This window comes from Oncorhynchus keta, chromosome 21, assembly GCF_023373465.1.
Source record: "Oncorhynchus keta strain PuntledgeMale-10-30-2019 chromosome 21, Oket_V2, whole genome shotgun sequence".
Classification (NCBI taxonomy): Eukaryota; Metazoa; Chordata; class Actinopteri; order Salmoniformes; family Salmonidae; genus Oncorhynchus; species Oncorhynchus keta.
Genome location: NC_068441.1, coordinates 3,151,030 through 3,176,405, shown reverse-complemented (window position 1 = coordinate 3,176,405; position 25,376 = coordinate 3,151,030). Strand labels below are relative to the sequence as shown.

General features: G+C 40.8%; 1 protein-coding gene across 1 annotated transcript in view; it reads right to left on the bottom strand.

The window, feature by feature from the left end:
* The window catches only part of LOC118399947 (metabotropic glutamate receptor 4-like), a 236,878-nt gene that overhangs the window by 85,414 nt on the left and 126,088 nt on the right, over positions 1–25,376 (bottom strand). Inside the window, exon 3 of the mRNA XM_035796185.2 lies at positions 1,156–1,291. Within this exon, the coding sequence (XP_035652078.1) occupies positions 1,156–1,291 (136 nt within the window). The remainder of the gene's footprint in view (positions 1–1,155; positions 1,292–25,376) is intronic.

Genomic DNA, 25,376 nt, shown 5'->3' with positions numbered 1-25,376 from the left:
GCTACTGCTCTCAATAACATTGTTGCCCTGAATTTATCAGGTGCTATCGACAAAGGTCAGTGGGAAAAAGTTGTTCTTTTTACTCCATACATTTTCCTTGACACCCAAAAGTACTCCTTACAATTTGAATGCTTAACAGGACTGGAAAATGGTCCAGTTCACACACTTATCAAGAGAACATCCCTGGTCATCCATACTGCCTCTGATCTGGCAGACTCACTAAACACACATGCTTAATTTGTAAATTATGTTGGAGTGTGCCCCTGGCTATCCATCAACAATAAAAAATTAAAAAGTGCTGTCTGGTTTCCTTAATATAAGGACGTTTAAATAGTTTATACTTAAGTACATTGTACCCCTGGCTATTTCAAAAAAATATATATAATTGTGCCGTCTGGTTTAATAAGGAATTTGAAATGTATACTTTTACTCAAGTATGACAATTTAGTACTTTTTCCATCACTGGATGTGGCTGGGGGTTATAGCATTTCTTTCACATGACCCATCAATTAAGACAAGTGTATCTGGGTAAGCGTTATCTATTTATAAAATATTTTTATCTGGACACTTTCTGTTTACCTGGAATATTTCCTTATTGTAGGCTACTGCCACTTGTAGTCTTTAGCACATCACCTCAGGTGAATCATTAAAGATATGGGTGGGGCTGGCTTAATTAAGAGGGTGTGCTGAATGCAGAATGGGTGTAGACAAAGGAGAGCTCTAGTCGATACCAGAACATTCAAAGGCCCTTTTTTCAAAAGTGAGTTGACAAGTGTATCAACATTCAAAGCAGAATTATTTTCCCATTGTTCCTCAAAAATGTGGTGTATGGTATACCATTATTTAGCTCTGAGTCTCTACTTTTATCCAATGCAAAAAGAAAAAAAATCTTATTTTGCTACATAAGACCGAATCCAGGTGGGAAGTCACATATTAACATGAGTTACCGATCGAGTCTAAAAGGGATAATTATGATAGCGCTTGACCAATAAAATGTTTAAGTAATTCTACAGTGCATAATTTAAATGTCAAGCTTTTTATTTCTGCCGATTGACTCTTCTCCCTTTAATTAATAATCTTCCATGCATGTTTCTTAAGATTATTATTTTAGTATATTTCATATTTAGCATGTCACTGCTATGATAATACCCTTACCTAATATCATCCTCATTGGCGAAAATGATGACCACCCTTGCGTTTGGGTTTTCTCTTAGTCGGCGGATGACCTTTCCAAACTCTCCAGGCTTTGGCTCCCGGGGAATCTTGACCGACTGAGAGATACACACACCTCCTACAACAGAGACAGAGGAAACACACAGTAGTCGAGTGGCAGTCTAAGTCCAGGTTTTCACATTTTACAGTTGCTCAACTTGAGCTATCAGTAGATCACCAATAAGAGCAGAGCTCTCAACAACATTCTGCTCTGAGGTTTGTGACTGAGCATGAATCCTTTGGCTTCACTCTTAAGGGGGCAATCTGCATTTGCAACATCCATGGACTTTTAAATGCTCTTTGGGGTTCTTTGAACTGCAGTTTACCCCTTTAATAACTACCTTTAAATCCACCTTCTGCGACTCTTATGTAACTTCCCAGTGGGGGGGTAGACACACAACCTAATGCAGCGGACATCACTTGAACCACGTTCATTTTGAACATGTCCTTACCAAGGATAACTTTCATCCAGACACTTACACTGCGAGGAGAACAGAGACTGTTTGAAATAAGAGACTGCTGAGGGGAGGACGGCTCATTATAATGGCTAGAACGGAGCAAATGAAATGGAATCAAACACATGTTTGATGTACAGTATTTGATACCATTCCACTCATTCTGCTCCAGCCATTGACACAAGCCCGTCCTCCCCAATTAAGGTGCCACCCAACCTTGGTGGGTAAGAATATCTTCTTCACTAGCCATGTTGGTGGGTGGTCAATTTACAGAGCTCTACAGTGCGAGCATTACATTCGCAAATAAAAATAGTCAAAAGTCAAGTATAACACATTAGAGTTAGAAAAACGCTGCAGTTGCTGTTTTCAAAGTATTTCTCCTGTTTTGTTTCAAAGCTGTTAATTGCACAAATAAATACTAATCCTATATCCCGCGACACTGCCTGGCAGAGGAGCTGAGCTCATTGAGTGATGTGCTGATAGATACATTTTTGGAGGCGCTGCGCACAGACATAAAAAGACATACTCTAAAGTCTACAAAGTGAGACTTTGTCCTCATGTTTCTTGGCTATTTACCTTGTTCAGTTCACAAGCTCGGTTGTTTTTCAACGTTAGTTTGAGTCTGCTGCTTCAACTGATAGCAAAGAGACATCCTAGTCAGATCTCAAATCTCACACCCAAGTGACTGGACTCGAGTGGCCCCATTGGTAAACCATGATAAACTCCTGCCCTTAAAGGGGCAGCTGACATTTTCTCTGATATTTTTATGTGCCCCTTTTAAAAAAAAAAAATTCACCTAAAATGACATACTCAAATCTAACTGCCTGTAGCTCACGACCTGAAGCAAGGATGTGCATATTACTGATACCAATTTGAAGGGAAACTTTGTGGAAATGTGAAATGAATGTAAGAGAATAAAACACATTAGACCTGGTAAAAAATAATGCAAAGAAAAAAACATGCGTTTTTGGTAAAAAGCATTGTACCATCATCTTTTAAATGCAAGAGAAAGGCCATAATGTATTATTCCAGCCCAGGCGCAACTTAGATTTTGCCCACTAGATGGCAGCAGTGTATGTGCAACGTTTTAGACTGATCCAATGAACCATTGCATTTCAGTTCAAAAATGTTGTACTGCCAAAATGGGCCTAATTGGTTTATTAAAGCATTTTCAAGTTCAGAACTGTGCACTCTCCTCAAACAATAGCATGGTATTCTTTCACCGTAATAGCCACTGTAAATTGGACAGTGCAGTTAGACTAACAATAATTTAAGCTTTCTGCCAATATCAGATATGTCTATGTCCTGGGAAATGTTCTTGTTACTGACAACCTCATGCTGATTGCATTAGCTTACGTTAGCTCAATCGTCCCATGGGGGACCCACTGATCCTGAAGAGGATATAACTAGAGGCAATTTCCGTGTCCCCCATAAAAATCTGTCAGTTTAAGCGACAGATATTTTTTGCTTTGGATGCATCTCAATCCACCGCAACCGCCGATGTTGCACTTCCGTATCTGCGATGGAAGGTGACAGAGCTAGAGCTGAAAGGTGACAGAGCTAGAGCTGAAAGGTGACAGAGCTAGATCGGTGATTGTCAGACCATGAGACATCCCGAAAATCGGTCTTCTCAGAAAATGTTCTATAGCATCAGAACGGTTTGGCCTAAAATCTATTATGACCCCTCTATGGAAATATAAGACTCCCACAAACATGATGGTGTTCTTCAATTTGAGACTTGTCTGAAGTCGGTACAGTCGATCTGCCATCTTCTGTCTGTTGTGCCCAGACAGTTTGGGCTACACACTGTGAAAAGGTAAGTCGGTTGTTTTGCTCTAGGACGCCCACAGGCCTCAAAAGGCTCGTCTGAACGTCCCCCGGTACCAGCTGAATCTTTTTTATTGAAGTAATGTATATAGGGAGATTGTTTAGTGCCCAAAATTAGGGGTTATATACATGTCACATTTTTTTATGTTTCAGATATAGAACAGACCAGACCGGAACAAACTGCTTTCTCTATATATATATTTTTTTACCTTTATTTAACTAGGCAAGTCAGTTAAGAACAAATTCTTATTTTCAATGACAGCCTAGGAACATATAGATTTTTACTTTGTCAGTTCAGGGATTTGATCTTCCAACCTTTCGGTAACAAGTCCAACACTCTAACCACTAGGCTATCTTGGGGGCAAACTCTCTGTCGTTCCATGAGGTGAATCTTTTATTCAATGCATTTATATGGGCTACATTTTTCATCAAATAATTTTGATTATTTATTACAATTTAAAATCAAATACCTGAATTATCCTTGGTATGACCTACTTTAAAACAATCCCATATAGCTCAATATAACCTCTATTTAGCCTGTGCAGCTTCACAGAGGGATTAAACATTCTAAATTCTCACCTTTTGGGTGGGTGGACTGGTACATTTGATCAAGTAGTTTCTCCTGGTTGTTGCCTTTTTGGTTGTGTGGTCATTCATAGCATTTTGTCTACTTGATCCTCTTGAGTCACTTTAGAACCGGACCATGCATCATGCCATTTCTCCCCTCAAGCAATGTTTAGCTCACTCTACAAGTCGTCATTAAGTCAGTGTGTGTGTGTTGATAGCACACACTCCAGTAACTCAACCTCAACGCTCTGACTGAATAAATGTTTTTCCTGTACTATACAGTATTTACCATAATTGTTTTGACACAGTAGTAAATGAATGTGCTTAATTTCACCCCCCCCCGGCAAAAAAAACCTAATAACCAGTTAACTATATTTTTTGGACATAGCGGCAGATGCGCTTGATTTCCCTCCCTTTTATTTTACATAGTCATTAGCATAATATCATAGCAATAGATATATGCTGCGTGTCATGGTGGTTTAAAAATGCTTGGGATCTGCATTGGATTAGGTGCACCACTAATTGCCAATTGAACCACTTGCACTCCTATATTGATGTTGTATCAAAATATAGATATGTGTGATTTAGAGCATATTATTTGTATTTGTATTTATTATGGATCCTCATTAGCAGCAGCTAGTCTTCCTGGGTACCAGCAAAATTAAGGCAGTTAATACAATTTTACCATTTCAATGCGACATTACAATACATTCACAGATTATTGTGGCCTCGAGTAAGCTTATGATGTTACTTTACACACTAGGGTAGCGTACTGTGTATCACATAGACAACTGTACTTGGAAGGTTACTCTGAACCATAAATTAAACTGACCAGAGCCTTTGAACTCTGTGCACACCACTAGAGGAGTGGCCCAAACCTGACAGACTGAGAAAATCTCCTGCATAAAGGGACCAAGCTGAGTTGGGTGGCAGAGGTTTCAAGCAAAACAGTTGACTTCCTCCTGACCTCAATCAAACTTCAACAAGGCAGAGCTGCCTTGGCAGACTGCCTGTCCCCTGTGCAGTATTATGCAATCTATGTGCACAACAAGCCTTTAGAATGGGAGAGCTGGGAATTATTCAAATCTTTTGTTGTATGATTATATTTGTTTCCGTATTAGTACACTTTCAGAAAATAGGGTTCCAAAATGATTCTTCGGCTGTACCCATACGACAACCCTTTTTGGTTCCATGTAGAACTGTCTGTGGAAAGGTTTATACCTGGAACCCAAAAGGGTTATCCTATGGGGACGGCGAAAAGTACCCTTTTAGGTTCCAGATAGCACCCTTTTTAAAGTACATAGACAATGTCTGCCATATTTTGAGTAATTTACAGACAAGCCGATTTGTAAATCAGCCATTTTCTTCAGTCTCACATCAGGCTTGATATAAAACTAAGGTAGTAGAAAACTAGCTGCATGTTTAGAGCAAAACACAGCTCACATATAACTGCCTATGTATCAAGCACAGCTCCCTTTGACTACCTTCTCTCGAGCAAGCTGATAGGGTCACGGACCATGTGGAAACCGAGGTCATTGATGCATCGCAATACAATGTTTGCTTGTTGAGCTCAAGTCAAGTTGTTTTTTTCGTGCGTAAACATGTCTCAGGAACTGCCAGCTATGCTTGTTTGTTCTGTAGATTGAGAGCCAAGCATTTAGGGGATTGAGTTGTTTAAAAACGGTATTATGTGTCACGCCCTGATCTGTTTCCCCTGTCCTTGTGCTTGTCTCCACCCCCTCCAGGTGTCGCCCATCTTCCCCACTTATCCTCTCGGTATTTATACTTGGGTTTTCTGTCTGTGTCAGTTCGTCTTGTTTGTCAAGCTTACCAGCGTTTGTTTTGTCAGCGCCTATCTTTTCCCAGCCTCTTTTTCTCATCCTCCTGGTTTTTGACCCTTGCCTGTCCTGACCCTGTACCCGCCCGCCTGACCACTGCTTGTCCCTGAACCTTTGCGCCTACTCTGGATCAACCACTGCCTGCCTTGACTTGTAATTTGCTTGCCCGTTACGATAAACATTTACAGTTGAAGTCAGAAGTTTACATACACATTAGCCAAGTACATTTAAACTCAGTTTTTCACAATTCCTGACATTTAGTCCTAGTAAAAACTCCTTGTCTTAGGTCAGTTGGGATCACCACTTCATTTTAAGAATGTGAAATGTCAGAATAGTAGTAGAGAGAATAATTTTTCATCACATTCCCAGTGGGTCAGAAGTTTGCATACTCAATTAGTATTTGTAAGCATTGCCTTTAAATTGTTTAACTTGAGTCAAACATTTCAGGTGGCCTTCCACAAGTTTCCCACAATAAGTTGGGTGAATTTTGACCCATTCCTCCTGACAGAGCTGGTATAACTGAGTCAGGTTTGTAGGCCTCCTTGCTCGCACACGTTTTTTTCAGTTCTGCCCACACATTTTCTATAGGATTGAGGTCAGGGCTTTGTGATGGCCACTCCAATACCTTGGAAGACCCAACTAGACCAAGCTTTAACTTCCTGACTGATGTCTTCAGATGTTGCTTCAATATATCCACATATTTTCCTACCTCATGATGCCATCTATTTTGTAAAGTGCACCAGTCCCTCCTGCAGTAAAGCACCCAAAGCACCCCCACAACATGACGCTGCCACCCCTGTGCTTCAGGGTTGGGATGGTGTTCTTCGGCTTGCAAGCTTCCCCCTTTTCCCTCCAAACATAACAATGGTCATTATGACCAAACAGTTCTATTTTTCTTTCATCAGACCAGAGGACATTTCTCCAAAAAGAACGATCTTTGTTCCCATGTGCAGTTGCAAACCGTAGTCTGGCTTTTTTATGGTGGTTGTGGAGCAATGGCTTCTTCCTTGCTGAGCAGCCTTTCAGGGCGATATAATACTCTTTTTTACTGTGAATATAGATACATTTGGACATGTTTCCTCCAGCATCTTCACCAAGGTCCTTTGCTGTTTTTCTTGGATTGTTTTGCACTTTTCGCACCAAAGTACTTTCATCTCTAGGAGACAGAATGCTTCTCCTTCCTGAGCGGTATGACGGCTGTGTGGTCCCGCTGTGTTTATACTTCCGTACTATTGTTTGTACAGATGAACATGGTACCTTCAGGCGTTTGGAAATTGCTCCCAAGGATGAACCAGACTTGTGGAGGTCTACACATTTTTTTCTGAGGTCTTGGCTGTTGTCTTTTGATTTTCCCAAGATGTCAAGGAAAGAGGCACTGAGTTTGAAAGTAGGCCTTGAAATACATTCACAGGTACACCTCCAATTGACTCAAATTATGTCAATTAGCCTATTAGAAGCTTCTGAAGCTATAACATCACTTGCTGGAATTTTCTAAGCTGTTTAAAGGCACAGTCAACTTAGTGTATGTAAACTTCTTACCCACTGGAATTGTGATACAGTGAATTATAAGTGAAATAATCTGTCTGTAAACAATTTTTTGAAAAATCACTTGTGTCATGCACAAAGTAGATATCCTAACTGACTTGCCAAAACTATAGTTTGTAAACAAGAAATGTGTGGAGTGGTTGAAAAATAAGTTTTAATGACTCCAACCTAAGTGTATGTCAACTTCCGACTTCAACTGTACTTTACACAGTCTGCACTTGGGTCTTACTTGATACCTGATAATTATGTGTGTGAATAGGACAACCCATGCCAGTTAAATCTGGACAGCCTATGTTTGACCTGTCCTTACAGAAAAAGGGACCGTCATTTCTTTCTACTGGTGTTATTTAAAAGGCAGAGGAGACTGCCTGTCAGCGGGATCCTAGAAATCTGGTAAGTCACTCCTCTGCCTTGGTATGTCACTGTGGATACGGGGTCATCCAGAATGATAAGGTGTCTGCAAGTAGTCAGGAAGTACTGGGCCTTGCTGTGCCAATGAATCGTTTGGTCAGAACCAAAATAATACAAAAAACATGTTCTTCTTCTACCTTTGGACGGCGTGTGCTTTTAGTTTTCCTATTGTATAATATTGTATTAACATTTCAAAGGAAGTCGTTTTTTATTAATTCAGCTGTTTGTTCTCTATTTACTGTTTTCCCTCTAGACATACAGTATCTAGAAAAAAATCTGTAAAGTGTAATTTGGTTTGGAATAAGGTTGATAGCAGACAGCTTGTTTGATGCAGGGAAAGGCATTACTCATTATTCAAATGATCTGGGGTCAATTAGGTCATGTATTCTCCGGCGCTCGAGTTCGCCAGTCTGCTTATTATTACGCATACCTGTCACCATCGTTACGCGCACCAGCACCTCATCAGAGTCACCTTCCTGATTACCTTCCCTACATCTCCCACTCCTTTTGGTTCTTTCCCTAGGCGTTATTGACTCTGTTTCGGTTTCATGTCTGTACTTTTCCTGTTTCTTGTCTTGGATCATGTTCCATTTCTTGATTCAGTTATTCACTCCCTGTACTTGCTTCCCAACTCCCAGCGTACATGTTACACAACCTAACTGTCCCTCATGTTTGTTTAACAATTCACAATTATTACTGTTTATGGACTTCTAATGAGAAGGCTTTCAGTTGAGCAGGAAGGAAAATGCAGTTGCAACGGAGAACCTCTTAACCGAAGAAACGCAAATTTATTCCAGACTCTTTAACCCTTATAACTGACATGCCACAAGCAGAATTTCTCAATATTAGGGAGACCCGTTGCTGAAGCAGAGTGGCTTCAGAAGAGGAAAATACAGGCCCTTAAGTTGCCAGGCCCCCCAGAAAACTGAAATCACCAATGCACAGATATGGGCTGAATAGGCCCACAAAAAAATAGGCCCACAACAAATAGGCCCACAACAGTCTAGCCATTTATTACGCAGAGTGGTACAAGTTCTAATCAAACAGAAGAGATTTGCATAAAAACACTGTGAAAAGAGCTGGAATGGAACAATTGGGGCACCTGACGACTGAAGTCATACATAAATATATGTATGTAATATATGTAATATAATAGAGCAATGTTTTCTTTATGGATGTGTTGGTCTTAGTTTGGAATTTTTTGGGGGGGATGCATTTACTGGTATGTGGTTAGAAGAAAACATTACTCTGGCTGGGTCCTCTTAATGCTTATTTCATTTGAATGTCTTGAAATTAAGTGCTGGGTACAAGTCTTGGAGCCTCTGTGCGCTTTTTACAAAAAGCTGTGTGTATTTCACACAGCTATACTTGTCATAAGTGTACTGCAATCAGAAAGTGCAATTCCATTGTTTATCTATCTAACATGCTGACCAGACCGGACACGTCGCGTGCGCGAGCGTCTCAAAATAAATGTAGAAATCCATGTTATTCAATTATTGCACCCACACTGCTCGCGCGCGCCAACAGGCGTTTGCGATGCCAAGGGCTAAAATAGAACTCCTTTCTATTTCTGACACAGATCCTGCCTCTCCCATCTCCTCATTGGTTTATAGAAGCAGGTATCCACCTGCCATCTCCTCATTGGTTATACCCACGTGGGTGATTGAAAGACAAAATGTTTTGCCGGTTGTCGTGGTAAAAGTGTAGATGCCAATCACCATATAAGTTCAAAGATGAAAAAGCCTGGAAGGAGGAGAGATGACTAGAAACGATTCAGTTGGCCGTTTTATGTGTGGATTAATTGAGTAGAGGACCTTGTGCATTTTAGGTAAAATAATAACTCAATATTTATATTCCAGGACAAATTAGCTAGCAACAGCAAGCTAGCTAAATAGGACAAATTAGCTAGCAAGTGTAAGCTAACTAGCTAAATTGCCATACATGTTTAATGCTTTTGGACCTGTCCCCAAATTAATGTCATTGGTTCAGAGTTTGTTTTGATATTTTAACCTGCGTGTCATGATCGTGTTTGGTGTAGGGGGACAAAATACATTTATGCACGACGGCGCACGCGCGCAGCCGGTTTGGGTTCCGTGCCATGCTAATGATGGCTGACTGATGCCACGTGTACAAAAATCAATTATGACTTAACTGTGTACTGGAAGCCATAGCTTATATACCCTTTTGCGTACGTTGTTAAACAAATACATTTACATTTCTCCAGTATTTGTTTTTTGTTTAAATCAAATAAAATTTGATTTATCACATACACATGGGTAGCAGATGTTATTGCGAGTGTAGCAAAATGCTTGTGTGTCACATGTGCTCCCTCTCCGAACTCTAGGTCACCAGGCTGAACGTTATTGCGCACCTGTCACCAGCGTTGCGCGTATCTTTGTATGACACTCACCTGGACTCCATCACCTGCTTGATTACCTCCCCTATATGCCACTACCTTTAGTTTCTTCCCCAGTCGTCATTGTTCCTGTTCCATGTTGATGCACTGTTCGTGTTTCTTGTTTTGTTCATTTATGTATTATAGATTTTCACTCCCTGAACTTGCTTTCCGACTCTCAGCGTACATTGTTACATTGTGCTTCTAGTTCCGACAGTGCAGAAATATCTAACAAGTAATCTAACAATTCCACACAAATCTAAATAAAGGGATGGAATAAGAATATATAAATATATGGATGAGATATGACCGAGCGTCATAGGCAAGATGCAATAGATGGTATAAAAATACAGTATATACATATGGGATGACTAATGCAAGATATGTAAACATTATTAAAGTGACTAGTGATCCATTTATTGTTAAAGTGGCCAATGATTTCAAGTCTGTATGTAGGCTGCAGCCTCTCTGTGTTATTGATGGAGAGAAAAATAGCTTCTGTCTCTCGGTCCCAGCTTTGATGCACCTGTACTGACCTTGCCTTCTGGATGGTAAGCGGGGTGAACAGGCCGAGGCTCGGGTAGTTGTTGTCCTTGATGATCTTTTGGTCTTCCTGTGACAACGGGTGCTGTAGGTGTCCTGGAGGGCAGGTAGTTTGCCCCCGGTGATGCACTGTGCAGACAGCACCACCCTCTGAAGAGCCCTGTGGTTGTGGGCGGTGCAGTTGCCGTACCAGGCGGCCATACAGCCCGACAGGATTCTCTCCATTGTGCATCTGTAAAAGTTTGTGGGTTTTAAGAGATAAGCCAAACTTCTTCAGACTCCTGAGGTTGAAGAGGCGCTGTTATGCCTTCACCACACTGTCTGTGTGGGTGGACCATTTCAGTTTGTCCGTGATGTGTTCGCCGAGGAACTTAAAACTTTCCACCTTCTCCACTGCTGTCCCGTCGATGTGATAGGGGTGTGCTCTCTCTTTGCTATTTCCTGAAGTCCACAATCATCTCCTTTGTTTTGTTGACTTTGAGTTAGAGGTTGTTTTCCTGACACCACACTCCAAGTGCCCTCACCTCCTCCCTATAGACTGTTTCGTCATTGTTGGTGATCAAGCCTACTACCTATTGGGGAAGTATGCAAATTGAAGTGGGTCTAGGGAGGCAGGTAAGGTGGAGGTGATATGATCCTTTATTTGTCTCTCAAAGCACTTCATGATGACATAAGTGAGTGCAATGGGGCGATAGTCATTTTGTTCAGTTACCTTTGCCTTCTTGCAGGCAAATCCAAGTCCGTGATTGCCTGTAGACCTTGCTACGTACGTCTCATGTCTGAGCTGTTAAATTGCGACTCCACTTTGTCCATATACCGACATTTCGCTTGTTTGATTGCCTTGCGGAGGGAATAACTACGCTGTTTTTATTCAGCCATTATTCCCAGTCGTCTTTCCATGGTTAAATGCGGTGGTTTGCACATTCAGTTTTGCCCAAATGCTGCCATCTATCCACGGTTTCTGGTTAGTGTAGGTTTTAATAGTCACAGTGGGTACAAGATCTCCAATACACTTCCATATAAACTCACACACCGAATCAGTGTATAAATCAATCCTCTGAGGCTGCCCGAAACATTTCCCAGTCTGCATGATCAAAACAATAATAATAATAATAATAATAATATATGCCATTTAGCTGACGCTTTTATCCAAAGCGACTTACAGTCATGTGTGCATACATTCTACGTATGGGTGGTCCCGGGAATCGAACCCACTACCCTGGCGTTACAAGCGCCATGCTCTACCAACTGAGCCACAGAAGGACCACAATCTTGAAGCGTGGATTCCGATTGGTCAAACCAGCGTTGAATAGTTCTTGTCACGGGTACATCGTGTTTGAGTTTCTGCCTATAGAACGGGAGGAGCTAAATGGAGTCGTGGTCAGATTTGCCGAAAGGAGGGCGGGGGAGGGCCTTGTATGCATCACAGAAGTTAGAGTAGCAGTGATCCAGTGTATTGCGTGCACGAGTGCTACAATCAATATGCTGATTAAATTTAGGTAGCTTTGTTTTCAAATTTGCTTTATTAAAATACAATAAATGCAGCCTCAGGATATATGGATTCCTGTTTGCATAGAGTCCAGTGACGTTCCTTGAGGGCCATCGTGGTATCGGCTTGAGGGGGGATATACACGGCTGTGACAATAACTGGTGAGAATTATCTTGAGAGTTAATAAGGTTAACATCAAGCATCCTATCCCAACAACAATCAAGCATCCTAAAAAAGTGCTAAAAATAACCCACGTTAACATACAGTATGTAGCTTAAGAAACAAGGTTCATCAAAATAATCATTTGCTAATAACAGATGGCATTTATATTCTGACTATCTCTGAAAATCACTTACATAATACCTGATACAGAGGTAGCAATAAATTATTAAAAGATCTACAGAAAAGACAGAAATGCCAAAGGTGGAAGTGTGGCCGTTTTATATTCAGAAACATTCTTGAAAAGCTTAGAGAGGATTTCATGTTAAATACTGTTGAAGTAATATGGCTACAGGTTCATCTGCCTCACCTAAAGCCCATTCTGGTGGGAAGCTGCTATAGACAAGCAAGTGCTAAAAGTCAGCATCTGGATAACGTGTGAAATCATTGATAATGTACAGTTGAAGTCGGAAGTTTACATACAGTTAGGTGGGAGTCATTAAAACTCTTTTTCAACCTCTCCAAAAACTTCTTGTTAACAAACTGTAGTTTTGGCAAGTCGGTTACAGCATCTACTTTATGCATGACAACCAACAATTGTTTACAGACAGATTATTTCACTATCACAATTGCAGTGGGTCAGACGTTTACATACACTAACTTGACTGTGCCTTTAAACAACTTTAAAAATGTACAGAAAATTATGTCATGGCTTTTGAAGCTTCTGATAGGCTAATTGACATCATTTGAGTCAATTGGAGGTGTACCTGTAGATGTATTTTAAAGCCTACCTTCAAACTCAGTGCCTCTTTCCTTGGCATCATGGGAAAATCAGCCAAGACCTCAGAAAAAAATTGTAGACCTCCACAAGTCTGGTTCATCCTTGGGAGCAATTTCCAAATGCCTGAAGGTACCATGTTCATCTGTACAAAAAAAGTACCAAAGTATCAACACCATGGGACCACGCAGCCATCATACCGCTCAGGAAGAAGATGTGTTCTGTCTCCTAGAGATGAACGTACTTTGGTGCGAAAAGTGCAAATCAATCCCAGAAAAACAGCAAAGGACCTTGTGAAGATGCTGGAGGAAACCGGTACAAAAGTATCTATATCCACAGTAAAAAGAGTCCTATATCGACAGAACTTGAAAGGTCGCTCAGCAAGGAAGAAGCCACTGCTCCAAAACCACCATAAACAAGCCAGACTACGGTTTGCAACTGGACATGAGAACAAATATCATACATTTTGGAGAAATGTCCTTTGGTTTGATGAAACAAAAATAGAAATGTTTGGCCATAATGACCATCGCTATGTTTGGAGGAAAAAGGAGGAGGCTTGCAAGCCGAAGAACACCATCCCAACCGTGAAGCACGGCGGTGGCAGCATCATGTTTTGGGGGTACTTTGCTGCAGGAGGGACTGGTGCACTTCACAAATAGATGGCATGATGAGGGAGAAAAATTACGTGGATATATTGAAGCAACATCTCAAGACATCAGTTAAAACTTAGTCGCAAATGGGTTTTCCAAATGGACAATGACCCCAAGCATACTTCCAAAGTTGTGGCAAAATGGCTTAAGGACAACAAAGTCAAGGTATTGGAGTGGCCATCACTAAGCCCCTGACCTCATTCCCATAGAAGATTTGTGGGCAGAACTGAAAAAGCGTGTGCGAGCAAGGAGGCCTACAAACTTGACTCAGTTACACTAGCTCTGTCAGGAGGACAATTTCAGCTGACAAGAAAGTATGTGCCTTCAGGCCTGGAGGGAATCAAAAGTCCTTCTCCTACCGAAGAATCGTAAAGCACCCTTTACAGTCTCAAATAGCTGACCAATCTGCCTGTTACCATCCCTTAGTAAACTTTTGAAAAGAATAGTGTTTGACCAGATACAATATTTACAGCCAGAAAAATTGACAACAGACTTTCAGCACGCTTATAGGGAAGGACATTCAACAAGCACAGCACTTACGCAAAGGACTGATGATTGGCTGAGATAAATTGATGATAAAAATATTGTGGGGGATTTTTTGTTAGACTTCAGTGTGGCTTTTGACATTATCGATCATAGACTGCTGCTGGAAAAGCGTATATATTATGGCTTTACACCACCTGCTAAATTGTGGATAAAGAGTTACACTACCTTTCAAAGGTTTGGGGTCACTTAGAATTTTCCTTGTTATTGGAAGAAAGGCACATTTTTTGGCCATTAAAATAACATAAAATTGATCAGAAATACAGTGTAAACATTGTTAATGTTGTAAATGACTATTGTAGCTGGAAACGGCTGATTTTTTTTAATGGAATACTTAGATAGGCATACAGGGGCCCATTATCAGCAACCATCACTCCTGTGTTCCAATGGCACGTTGTGTTGGCTAATTAACCATTAGAAAACTCTTTTGCAATTATGTTAGCACAGCTGAGAACTGTTGTGCTTATTAAAGAAGCAATACATCTGGCCTTCTTTAGACTAGTTGAGAATCTGGAGCATCAGCATTTGTGGGTTCGATTACAGGCTCAAAATGGCCAGAAAAGGCCTTTCTTCTGAAACGGTCTATTCTTGTTCTGAGAATTGAAGGCTATTCCATGTGAGAAATTGCCAAGAAACTGAAGATCTCTTACAACACTGTGTACTACACCCTTCACAGAACAGTGCAAAATGGCTCTAACCAGAAACGAGAGAGTAGTGGGAGGCCCCGGTCTACAACTGGGCAAGAGGACAAGTACATTAGAGTGTCTAGTTTGAGAAACAGACCCCTCACAAGTCCTCAACTGGCAGCTTCATTACATAGTACCCACAAAACACCAGTCTCAAAGTCAACGGTGAAGAGGCGACTCAGGGATGCTGGCCTTCTTGGCAGAGTTCCTCTGTCCAGTGTCTGTGTTCTTTTGTCCATCTTAATCTTTTATTTTTATTGGCCAGAGATATGGGTTTTTCTTTGAAACTCTGTCTAGGCCTCTTACATTTTTCAAATCTTCAGTAATGGCATTCCACTGGGCTTGAGTAAAGCCAGTGTCCATGTAAGTGGATGACTCAGCACTGTACACGTCAGCTACTACAGTGACTGAAATGACTGCAACACAAAGAGCTGCAGTTTCGGAATGGATGGCAAGGAATAAGTTTGTCCTAAATTGTTTCATAAACTAAAAGCTTTCTATTTGGGACAAATCATTCACTAAACCCTAAACCTCAACTAAATATTGTAATGAATAATGTGGAAATTGAGAAAGTTGAGGTGACTAAACTGCTTGGAGTAACCCTGGATCTTAAACTGTCATGGTCAAAACATATTGATACAATAGAAGCTAAGATGGGGAGAAATAAATCCATAATAAAGCACTGTTCTGCCTTCTTACCAACACTATCAATAAGGCAAGTCCGAATTGTGTCACACCTGGACTACTGTTCAGTCGTGTTGTCATGTGCCAGAAAGAGGGACTTTGGAAAATTGCAATTGGCTCAGTAGAGGGAAGCAAGGCTGGCCCTTAGATAACACAGAGAGCTAACATCAATAATATTCATGTAAATCTCGCCTGGCTCAAAGTGGAGGAGAGATTGACTTCATCACTACTTGTATTTGTGAGAGGTATTGACATGTTCAACATACCGAGTTGTCTGTTTGAACTACTTCCACACAGCTCAGACACCCATGCATACCACCGGGTATTTTTGACAGTCCCCAAGTCCAGAACAGACTATGGGAGGTGCACAGTACTGCATAGAGCGATGACTACATGGACCTCTATTCCACATCAAGTATTTTTTATTTTATTTTTTATTTTACCTTTATTTAACTAGGCAAGTCAGTTAAGAACAAATTCTTATTTTCAATGACTGCCTAGGAACAGTGGGTTAACTTCTTGTTCAGGGGCAGAACGGCAGATTTGTACCTTGTCAGCTCGGGGAAACCTTTCGGTTACTAGTCCAACACTCTAACCACTAGGCTACCCTGTAAGCAGTAAAAACATCAGGGACTGTGAAGCAACACAAATATAGGCTCAGACACATGCATACAAACACATGATAACATACACACACATTGATTTTGTGTTGTATGTGGTAGGGCCTGAGGGCACACACTTAATGTGTTATGAATGTATTATAATGTTTTTCAAATTGTATAACTGCCTTAATATTGTTGGACGCCAGGAAGAGTGCCTTGGTAGCAGGTAATGGGGATACATAATAAATGCAAATACAAAAGCCAAAATATATATTTTATCAAATAATTGTTTATATCTAAAAAAGGGGTCCTTCTAAATTAAATGATCCATAGTATGACCATGTTTAAACAAGTTCATATGTCAGCTTAGCTGCATACCCGGAGACTACTCACAAAGGGAAATTACTATATTTTCATAATTTGGGTGCCTTAAGTCAACAAATAGGATGCATAAGATTCCCATGTAATATTTTCCATAATGTAGGAGGGGAATGTTATTTTACAGTTATAAAAGAAACTTGGAAGATGGCTGTAACGATGTGCGCTGAGAGTCGGGAAGCAAGTTCAGGGAGTGAGTGTTTTAGTCAATAAACACAACATAATACAAAGTAAGAAACACGAACAACGCACAGAAACAACGCCCGGGGAAGGAACCAAAGGGAGTGACATATATAGGGAAGGTAATCAGGGAAGTGATGGACTCCAAGTGAGTCTGATGACATGCAGGTGCGCGTAATGATGGTGACAGGTGTGCCATAACGAGCAGCCTGGTGACCTAGAGGCCAGAGAGGGAGCACATGTGACAATGGCACTGTTCAGTGCCAGCTTTATCTAAAGTTTTATATAAATTAGGCCCCAGAAGAGATTTCATATTAGAGTGCGCACATTGTTCAGCTCACACTTCCAAAACAAAAGAGCACTTGACAGGGGAGTCCAGGCCAACCATACAATGGATAACAAAGGACTGTATGACATGTTTGGCTTGGGCTAAATGACTTTTTAGAGGCTGTGCTCTATGGCATAGAGTAGCTATGTTACTTTGGGTGCTGCGTCAGACTTATACTCTTCAAAAATATATGCAACGAGTAAAAGAGGCAATGCAGAGACACCAATTGATACCGTACCAGCAGAAGGAATAACAAAAACACTTTACACATTATACCAAACTGAAAGTCTTGTCAGGTAGTGCCAAACCAAGGCCTCTTTGTGTATACTATATAGCGCTCTGAAAGTAAAGGAAACAGAGAAGTTATAGGGAAGGGATCAGTCAGAGCTCTTTGTTATACCAGTCATGTCCTGACTCCTCACTCCTCGACACAGCCAACCCAAACACAGTAATCTACACTCAAGCTCCAGACCCTGTAGAACAGGACGTGTCAAGCAGGACTGCCCCTTCTACATGTCTGTTGGTCAGGGAGTGGAGTAGGTGGCGGAGCCCTAGTAAAGTAGGGATAATCCCTGAACCAGATACGGTATCATCGGGCCAAGCCAAGGTCCTTCAACTCTAATTGGTTAGTGAAAAGCACTGAAAAGTCAATGAGGAGGAGATAAACTAAGCAGAGCTTCCTCCAACAACAGAAAAACATTTAGCCTTGCCTTTTTTATTCCGAAGACAGTGAAACAGTATAGACCTGTTACACAACCCTGTCCAGCATAATACAGTCTGCCATCTCTGGATGGTGGTGGTGGATGATGACCACAAAATATGATAAATTTAGGCTTGAAGTAGGAAATTCGAAGTGGAAACAGATTTTTCCTTTTCAATGCTGTGTGTTTCCCCGACTATGTTTCTTTTCGGGCTGGGTTTTGTTAATGTGGGAACCACCTGAAAATTGTCCCATGTGGACTTCCTGTTGCTACTGGCTTACTGCTGTCTCCAATGCTCTTCAACCAGGGGCTGTTGGGCTCACGATAAAATGAAGAGCTATTCAAGCTTTGTGATGAGCTAATGATGTTCACTTATCCAAATAGCCATGGTAGCCAATGTGTGAAGTAATCAGCTTGGCACAGCTGGTAACGTTCACCTGCAGAGATGGTTGTCCTTCAAGGAAGGTTCTCCCATCTTCACAGAGGAACTCTGCAGCTCGGTCAGAGTGACCGTCGGGTTCTTGGTCACCTACCTGACCAAGGCCCTTCTCCCACGTTTTCTCAGTTTGGCCAGGCGGACAGTTTTTGCCTTGGTGGTTCCAAACTTATTCCATTTTGCTCTGACATGCACTGTCAACTGTGGGACCTTATATAGACAGGTACACACCACACCTTTCCAAATAATTTCCAATCAATTGAATTTACCACTGTTGGAATCCAATCAAGTTATGGAACAGGATGAACCTGAGCTCAATTTCGAGTCTCATAACAAAGGGTCTGAATACTTATGTAAATAAGGTATTTCTGTTTTTTCTTTTTATTACATTTGCAAACATTTTTTAAAACAGTTTTATGCATTGTCATTATGGGTATCGTGTGTAGATTGACAAGGAATTGATTTATTTAATTAATTTTAGAATAAGGCTGTAACATAACAAAATGTGGGAAAAGTCACCTGAATACATTCTGAATGCACTGTAAATAATGTTGTGTGTGTTATCTGCGTGTTGATTCTAGTGATATTTAAAGCAATGGGATTGAAATTGACAATGGTAAATAAATGAAGTGTTGCTTGAATCACAGTGCTTTCAACACTGCGTGGCATAGTTGCTACTCGAATGCACAAGATATGACATCACCGGTTCAAGAAATGTCAGTCTTGAGACGACTCCATATTTTTTTCTATGCACAGCGCAATAATAAAACAGATGACGTCGCCAGTTTCAGAAAATGTCAGTGTTGAGACGATGCCATCTTTTTTTCCCCCCTGAGAAAGTTTGATGTGCAAAGTGAAGCTTCGATTCAAATGTGGAATGTCTTTGCATTTTTACATAAGCATATTTGTATAATGCGATGCCTTGCTAGGTTATTGTGATTTGCTCGTTTATGTTTGGTTGAGTAGGCTAGGCTGAAGACACCAACTAGCAGTTGTAGCTAGTGATCGGGGCATGTGTTATTTTTTAACTATGCTAGCCAACGTTAGCTAGCTCACTAATGATGTTAGCCAGACCTCTTTTGGTAGCTAGACAACATTTGTGATGGCGGAACAGGTTTGTCACGCCCGTTCTTAGACAGCCAGACAGCTCAATTTGAAACCAGTCAAATTGTGTTCTAGTTTCAGCTTGGGCCATGTAAGTTTCTCCCATCAATTACTTGGTTAGCAAACTAGCTCTGGCAGCAAGTCAGCTAGTTGGCTAGCTAGCTACTTGATATCCGGCTAAACATTTCCAAGCATTGATGGCAGGGGATACATAGTTTTAGCCATGTTAGCTAGCTTAAATTCAAATGATGAAAACAGTGAAATTAATCTTGAAGGTAGTGCTAGTTAGCTATGTCATGTTTTATGTTTGAACTTGAATGTACTAGGTGAGCTGTATTTGTTGAGGATGTTAGTCATTGTTATACTGAGTCAATTACTTTTCAGATACCAGATAGGAATTCACCGCCAAACAGTCCACAAAGAATTTGGTAAGATTGTTTTAAAGTATTTAGATAGCTAGTCAAAGTTGATTTGATAAGTAGGTTGTCATACGCTAACTTTTTTTGTTAGGTACAATTGTTTGTAACATTGATCTAGACAGTTGGATGAAAGCTATGATTTTAGCTTGTTGTCCAACTAACTATCTAGCTAGTTACTTTGGCTAGAATCGCACATGGCCATGGCCCGTGGGTCCAGACAAATATTTTATTTATCAGTTCCATGCTTGACAGAAAGGTAATAATAATAATAGTTGAGAAACATTTTATTGTAATTGTTTGTTTTATAATTGCAGTGATAATGTTAAAGGAATGACATGTTTACATACAACACAGCTTGCCAAAAACAGGTTAGGTTATTTAGTAGTAATAAACTCTTTGGGCAATGCAATCTAGCTAATTGTTTCTGTACCCTGACATTGCTATTTTTCTTCTATGTTGGCATGCCTAGCTACAACTGCCATCAAATTACAATTTCCAATCTATATTTTAAAAATGGAATCTAGCATGTTTATTTTTTTGTTTACTGATTTACATTCATTGGTAGACTACTAAAGAGGGCTGTCCTGTCTCATTTACACTATCTCAAACTAGCTAGAATACTGGTAGTTTTATCAATTTCCTTCAACAGGTAAATTACCAGTCAAAAGTTTGGACACACCTACTCATTCAAGGATGTTTCTTCCTTTTTATTATTTTCTACATTGTAGAATAATAGTGAATACATCAAAACTATGAAATAACACACATGGAATCATGTAGTAACCAAAAAGTGTTAACAAATCTAAATATATTTGATATGAGATTCTTCAAAGTAGCCACCTTGACAGCTTTGCACACTTTTGGCATCCTCTCAACCAGCTTCACCTGGAATGCTTCTCCAATAATCTTGAAGGAGTGCCCACATATGGAGCTGGGAGCTGAGAAGCAGGTGGTAAGTTTAATATAACAAAGAACATGGAACGATACAACATAGGAGTAGAGTCTTTCCTTGAAACAATACTGCCTGAGGAATGAACCTAAGGAGTGCCAGATAAAGGGGAGGTAATGAAGTCCAGGTGTGCCTCGTGACTTTACCTTTATTTACCTAGGCAGGTCAGTTATTAAGAACAAATTCTTATTTTCAATGACGACCTAGGAACAGTGGGTTAGCTGCCTTGTTCAGGGGCAGAACAACAGATTTGTACCTTGTCAGCTCAGGGAGTCGAACTAGCAACCTTTCGATTACTAGTCCAACACTCTAACCACTAGGCTACCCTGCTGCCCCATGATGAAGTGCAGGTGTGCGTAATGCTTGATGCCAGGTGTGCTTAATGATGGTTGCCAGGACCGGTGGTCAGTAAACGGGCAACGTCAAACGCTGGAGGGAAGAAGCGGGAGAAGATGTGACATTATATATTTGTATCTATTTAAATGCTATTCAAATGGTTATAGCAGTGACTGTGGTCATTTGGCTGTCATCCAAAACTCTATGACCGTCACAGCCCTACTTGCAATGACTCTCTCTTTCTCACTAACTTCCCACCCATCTCCCTCTCCTTTTTAGCAGGTTCTGTTTGGCGCATTGTCATTTGGAATGGATATGACACGCCCTGAGTGAAAGTGACATTATGTCAAAATTGCATCCTGTGATTCCTGTCAGACTCAATCACTTTTGCTGTGTACCTCATTCAAAATCAAATTGGAACTCTTGCAAAGCCTCCATAACTCTGGAAGACTCCAGCATAATGTCTCCAATAACACTTATATAGACCCCAAGCCAGACATTCAGATGGGTTTTGCAGAAACCTCTTTAGCTGCTTGCTATTGCTTTGACTGAGTTTCAATTCGGTCAAAGAGAACAGGAGGATTATGCTAAACTTTTAAACAGCAACAAACAAATGAAAGGTTGCCACTGAAATAGCTGTGCCTCACTATACTGGCTCAGCCTCCCGCTGCTTGTCTAGGAAGGTGATAGATAGCAAAACATTCCCATGAAACAGTGAGAGGTCCACTGTTTATGTGTATCTGTTGTAGCTGAATAAATGAAACTGTGATGTGTAAAGCCAAAGAGGAACTATCAGAAATGTGTGGGTGTCAACAGTTGGCTGCAACTCCACACAGCTAGTCTAACATAAGGACGATGATTGCTACTGTAGAAAAGGAACAGAAAAGAATTCCATCAACAAGATGCTCAATTCAACACTGTTGATTTAAGTATCTTGTTTGTTTACTTTTTCATCAAAAGAGGAACGATCTACCTTGACTGCTTTTGTTGTGACCCTGAAATCCATCAACTCCTAACCCATCAACCGTGAATAGAATATTGCATGAGTAAGAATAATCGGTCTTTTCTTTCAGATTCATAATTTTCATAAAATCAAAATAATTGTTTGGAATTTTAGTGCAGGGTATTTTGTATTTATTAGGATCCCCATTAGCCGCTGCATAAGCATCAGCTACTTTTCCTGAGTCCACATGAAACATGATAAAATACATAGTATTTTATTAGTCACAGCCTACATATCAGTACATACACACATATCTAGGTCTAATACATAGTACAGTGCAAATTACAATAGAACATACAGTGCCTTGCAATACTATTCGGCCCCCTTGAACTTTGCGACATTTTGCCACATTTCAGGCTTCAAACATAAGATATAAAACTTTATTTTTTTGTGAAGAATCAACAACAAGTGGGACACAATCATGAAGTGGAACGACATTTATTGGATATTTCAAACTTTTTTAACGAATCAAAAACTGAAAAATTGGGCGTGCAAAATTATTCAGCCCCCTTAAGTTAATACTTTGTAGCGCCACCTTTTGCTGCGATTACAGCTGTAAGTCGCTTGGGGTATGTCTCTATCAGTTTTGCACATCGAGAGACTGAAAATTTTTCCCATTCCTCCTTGCAAAACAGCTCGAGCTCAGTGAGGTTGGATGGAGAGCATTTGTGAACAGCAGTTTTCAGTTCTTTCCACAGATTCTCGATTGGATTCAGGTCTGGACTTTGACTTGGCCATTCTAACACCTGGATATGTTTATTTTTGAACCATTCCATTGTAGATTTTGCTTTTTGTTTTGGATCATTGTCTTGTTGGAAGACAAATCTCCGTCCCAGTCTCAGGTCTTTTGCAGACTCCATCAGGTTTTCTTCCAGAATGGTCCTGTATTTGGCTCCATCCATCTTCCCATCAATTTTAACCATCTTCCCTGTCCCTGCTGAAGAAAAGCAGGCCCAAACCATGATGCTGCCACCACCATGTTTGACAGTGGGGATGGTGTTCAGGGTGATGAGCTGTGTTGCTTTTACGCCAAACATAACGTTTTGCATTGTTGCCAAAAAGTTCAATTTTGGTTTTATCTGACCAGAGCACCTTCTTCCTTCCTGAAAGGTTAGAGGGACGGCCAGGTCTTGATAGATTTGCAGTGGTCTGATACTCCTTCCATTTCAATATTATCGCTTGCACAGTGCTCCTTGGGATGTTTAAAGCTTGGAAAATCTTTTTGTATCCAAATCTGGCTTTAAACATCTTCAAAACAGTATCTCGGACCTGCCTGGTGTGTTCCTTGTTCTTCATGATGCTCTCTGCGCTTTTAACGCACCTCTGAGACTATCACAGTGCAGGTGCATTTATACGGAGACTTGATTACACACAGGTGGATTGTATTTATCATCATTAGTCATTTAGGTCAACATTGGATCATTCAGAGATCCTCACTGAACTTCTGGAGAGAGTTTGCTGCACTGAAAGTAAAGGGGCTGAATAATTTTGCACGCCCAATTTTTTCAGTTTTTTATTTGTTAAAAAAGTTTGAAATATCCAATAAATGTCGTTCCACTTCATGATTGTGTCCCACTGGTTGTTGATTCTTCACAAAAAAATACAGTTTTATATCTTTATGTTTGAAGCCTGAAATGTGGCAAAAGGTCGCAAAGTTCAAGGGGGCCGAATACTTTCGCAAGGCACTGTATATACAGTGGGGAGAACAAGTATTTGATACACTGACGATTTTGCAGGTTGTCCTACTTACAAAGCATGTAGAAATCTGTAATATTTATCATAGGTACACTTCAACTGTGAGAGACGGAATCTAAAACAAAAATCCAGAAAATCACATTGTATGATTTTTAAGTAATTCATTTGCATTTTATTGCATGACATAGGCATTTGATACATCAGAAAATCAGAACTTAATATTTGGTACAGAAAGCTTTGTTTGCAATTACAGAGACCATACGTTTCCTGTAGTTCTTGACCAGGTTTGCACACACAGTCCTTCTCCAGATCCTTCAGGTTTCAGGGCTGTCGCTGGGCAATACGGACTTTCAGCTCCCTCCAAATATTTTCTATTGGGTTCAGGTCTGGAGACTGGCTAGGCCACTCCAGGACCTTGAGATGCTTCTTACGGAGGCACTCCTTAGTTGCCCTGGCTGTGTGTTTCGGGTCGTTGTCATGCTGGAAGACCCAGCCACGGCCCATCTTCAATGCTCTTACTGAGGGAATGAGGTTGTTTGCCAAGCTCTCGTGATACATGGCCCCATCCATCCTCCCCTCAATATGGTGCAGTCGTCCTGTCCCCTTTGAAAAAAAGCATCCCCACCTCCATGCTTCATGGTTGGGATGGTATTCTTGGGGTTGTACTCATCCTGCTTCTTCCTCCAAACACGGCGAGTGGAGTTTAGACCAAAAAGCTCTATTTTTGTCTCATCAGACCACATGACCTTCTCCCATTCCTCCTCTGGATCATCCAGATGGTCATTGGCAAACTTCAGACGGGCCTGGACATGTGCTGGCTTGAGCAGGGGGACCTTGCATGCGCTGCAGGATTTTAATCGATGACAGCGTAGTGTGTTACTAATGGTTTTCTTTGAGACTGTGGTCCCAGCTCTCTTCAGGTCATTGACCAGGTCCTGCCGTGTAGTTCTTGGCTGATCCCTCACCTTCCTCATGATCATTGATGCCCCACGAGATGAGATTTTGCATGGAGCCCCAGACCGAGGGTGATTGACCGTCATCTTGAACTTCTTCCATTTTCTAATTGCGCCAACAATTGTTGCCTTCTCATCAAGCTGCTTGCCTATTGGCCCATCCCAGCCTTGTGCAGGTCTACAATTTTATCCCTGATGTCCTTACACAGCTCTCTGGTCTTGGCCATTGTGGAGAGGTTGGTGTCTGTTTGATTGAGTGTGTGGACAGGTGTCTTTTATACAGGTAACGAGTTCAAACAGGTGCAGTTAATACAGGTAATGAGTGGAGAACAGGAGGGTTCTTAAAGAAAAGCTAACAGATCTGTGAGAGCCGGAATTCTTACTGGTTGGTAGGTGTTCAAATACTTATGTCATGCAATAAAATTTAAATTATTTATTTAAATATCAATGTAATTTTCTGGATTTTTGTTTTAGATTCCGTCTCTCGCAGTTGAAGTGTACCTATGATAA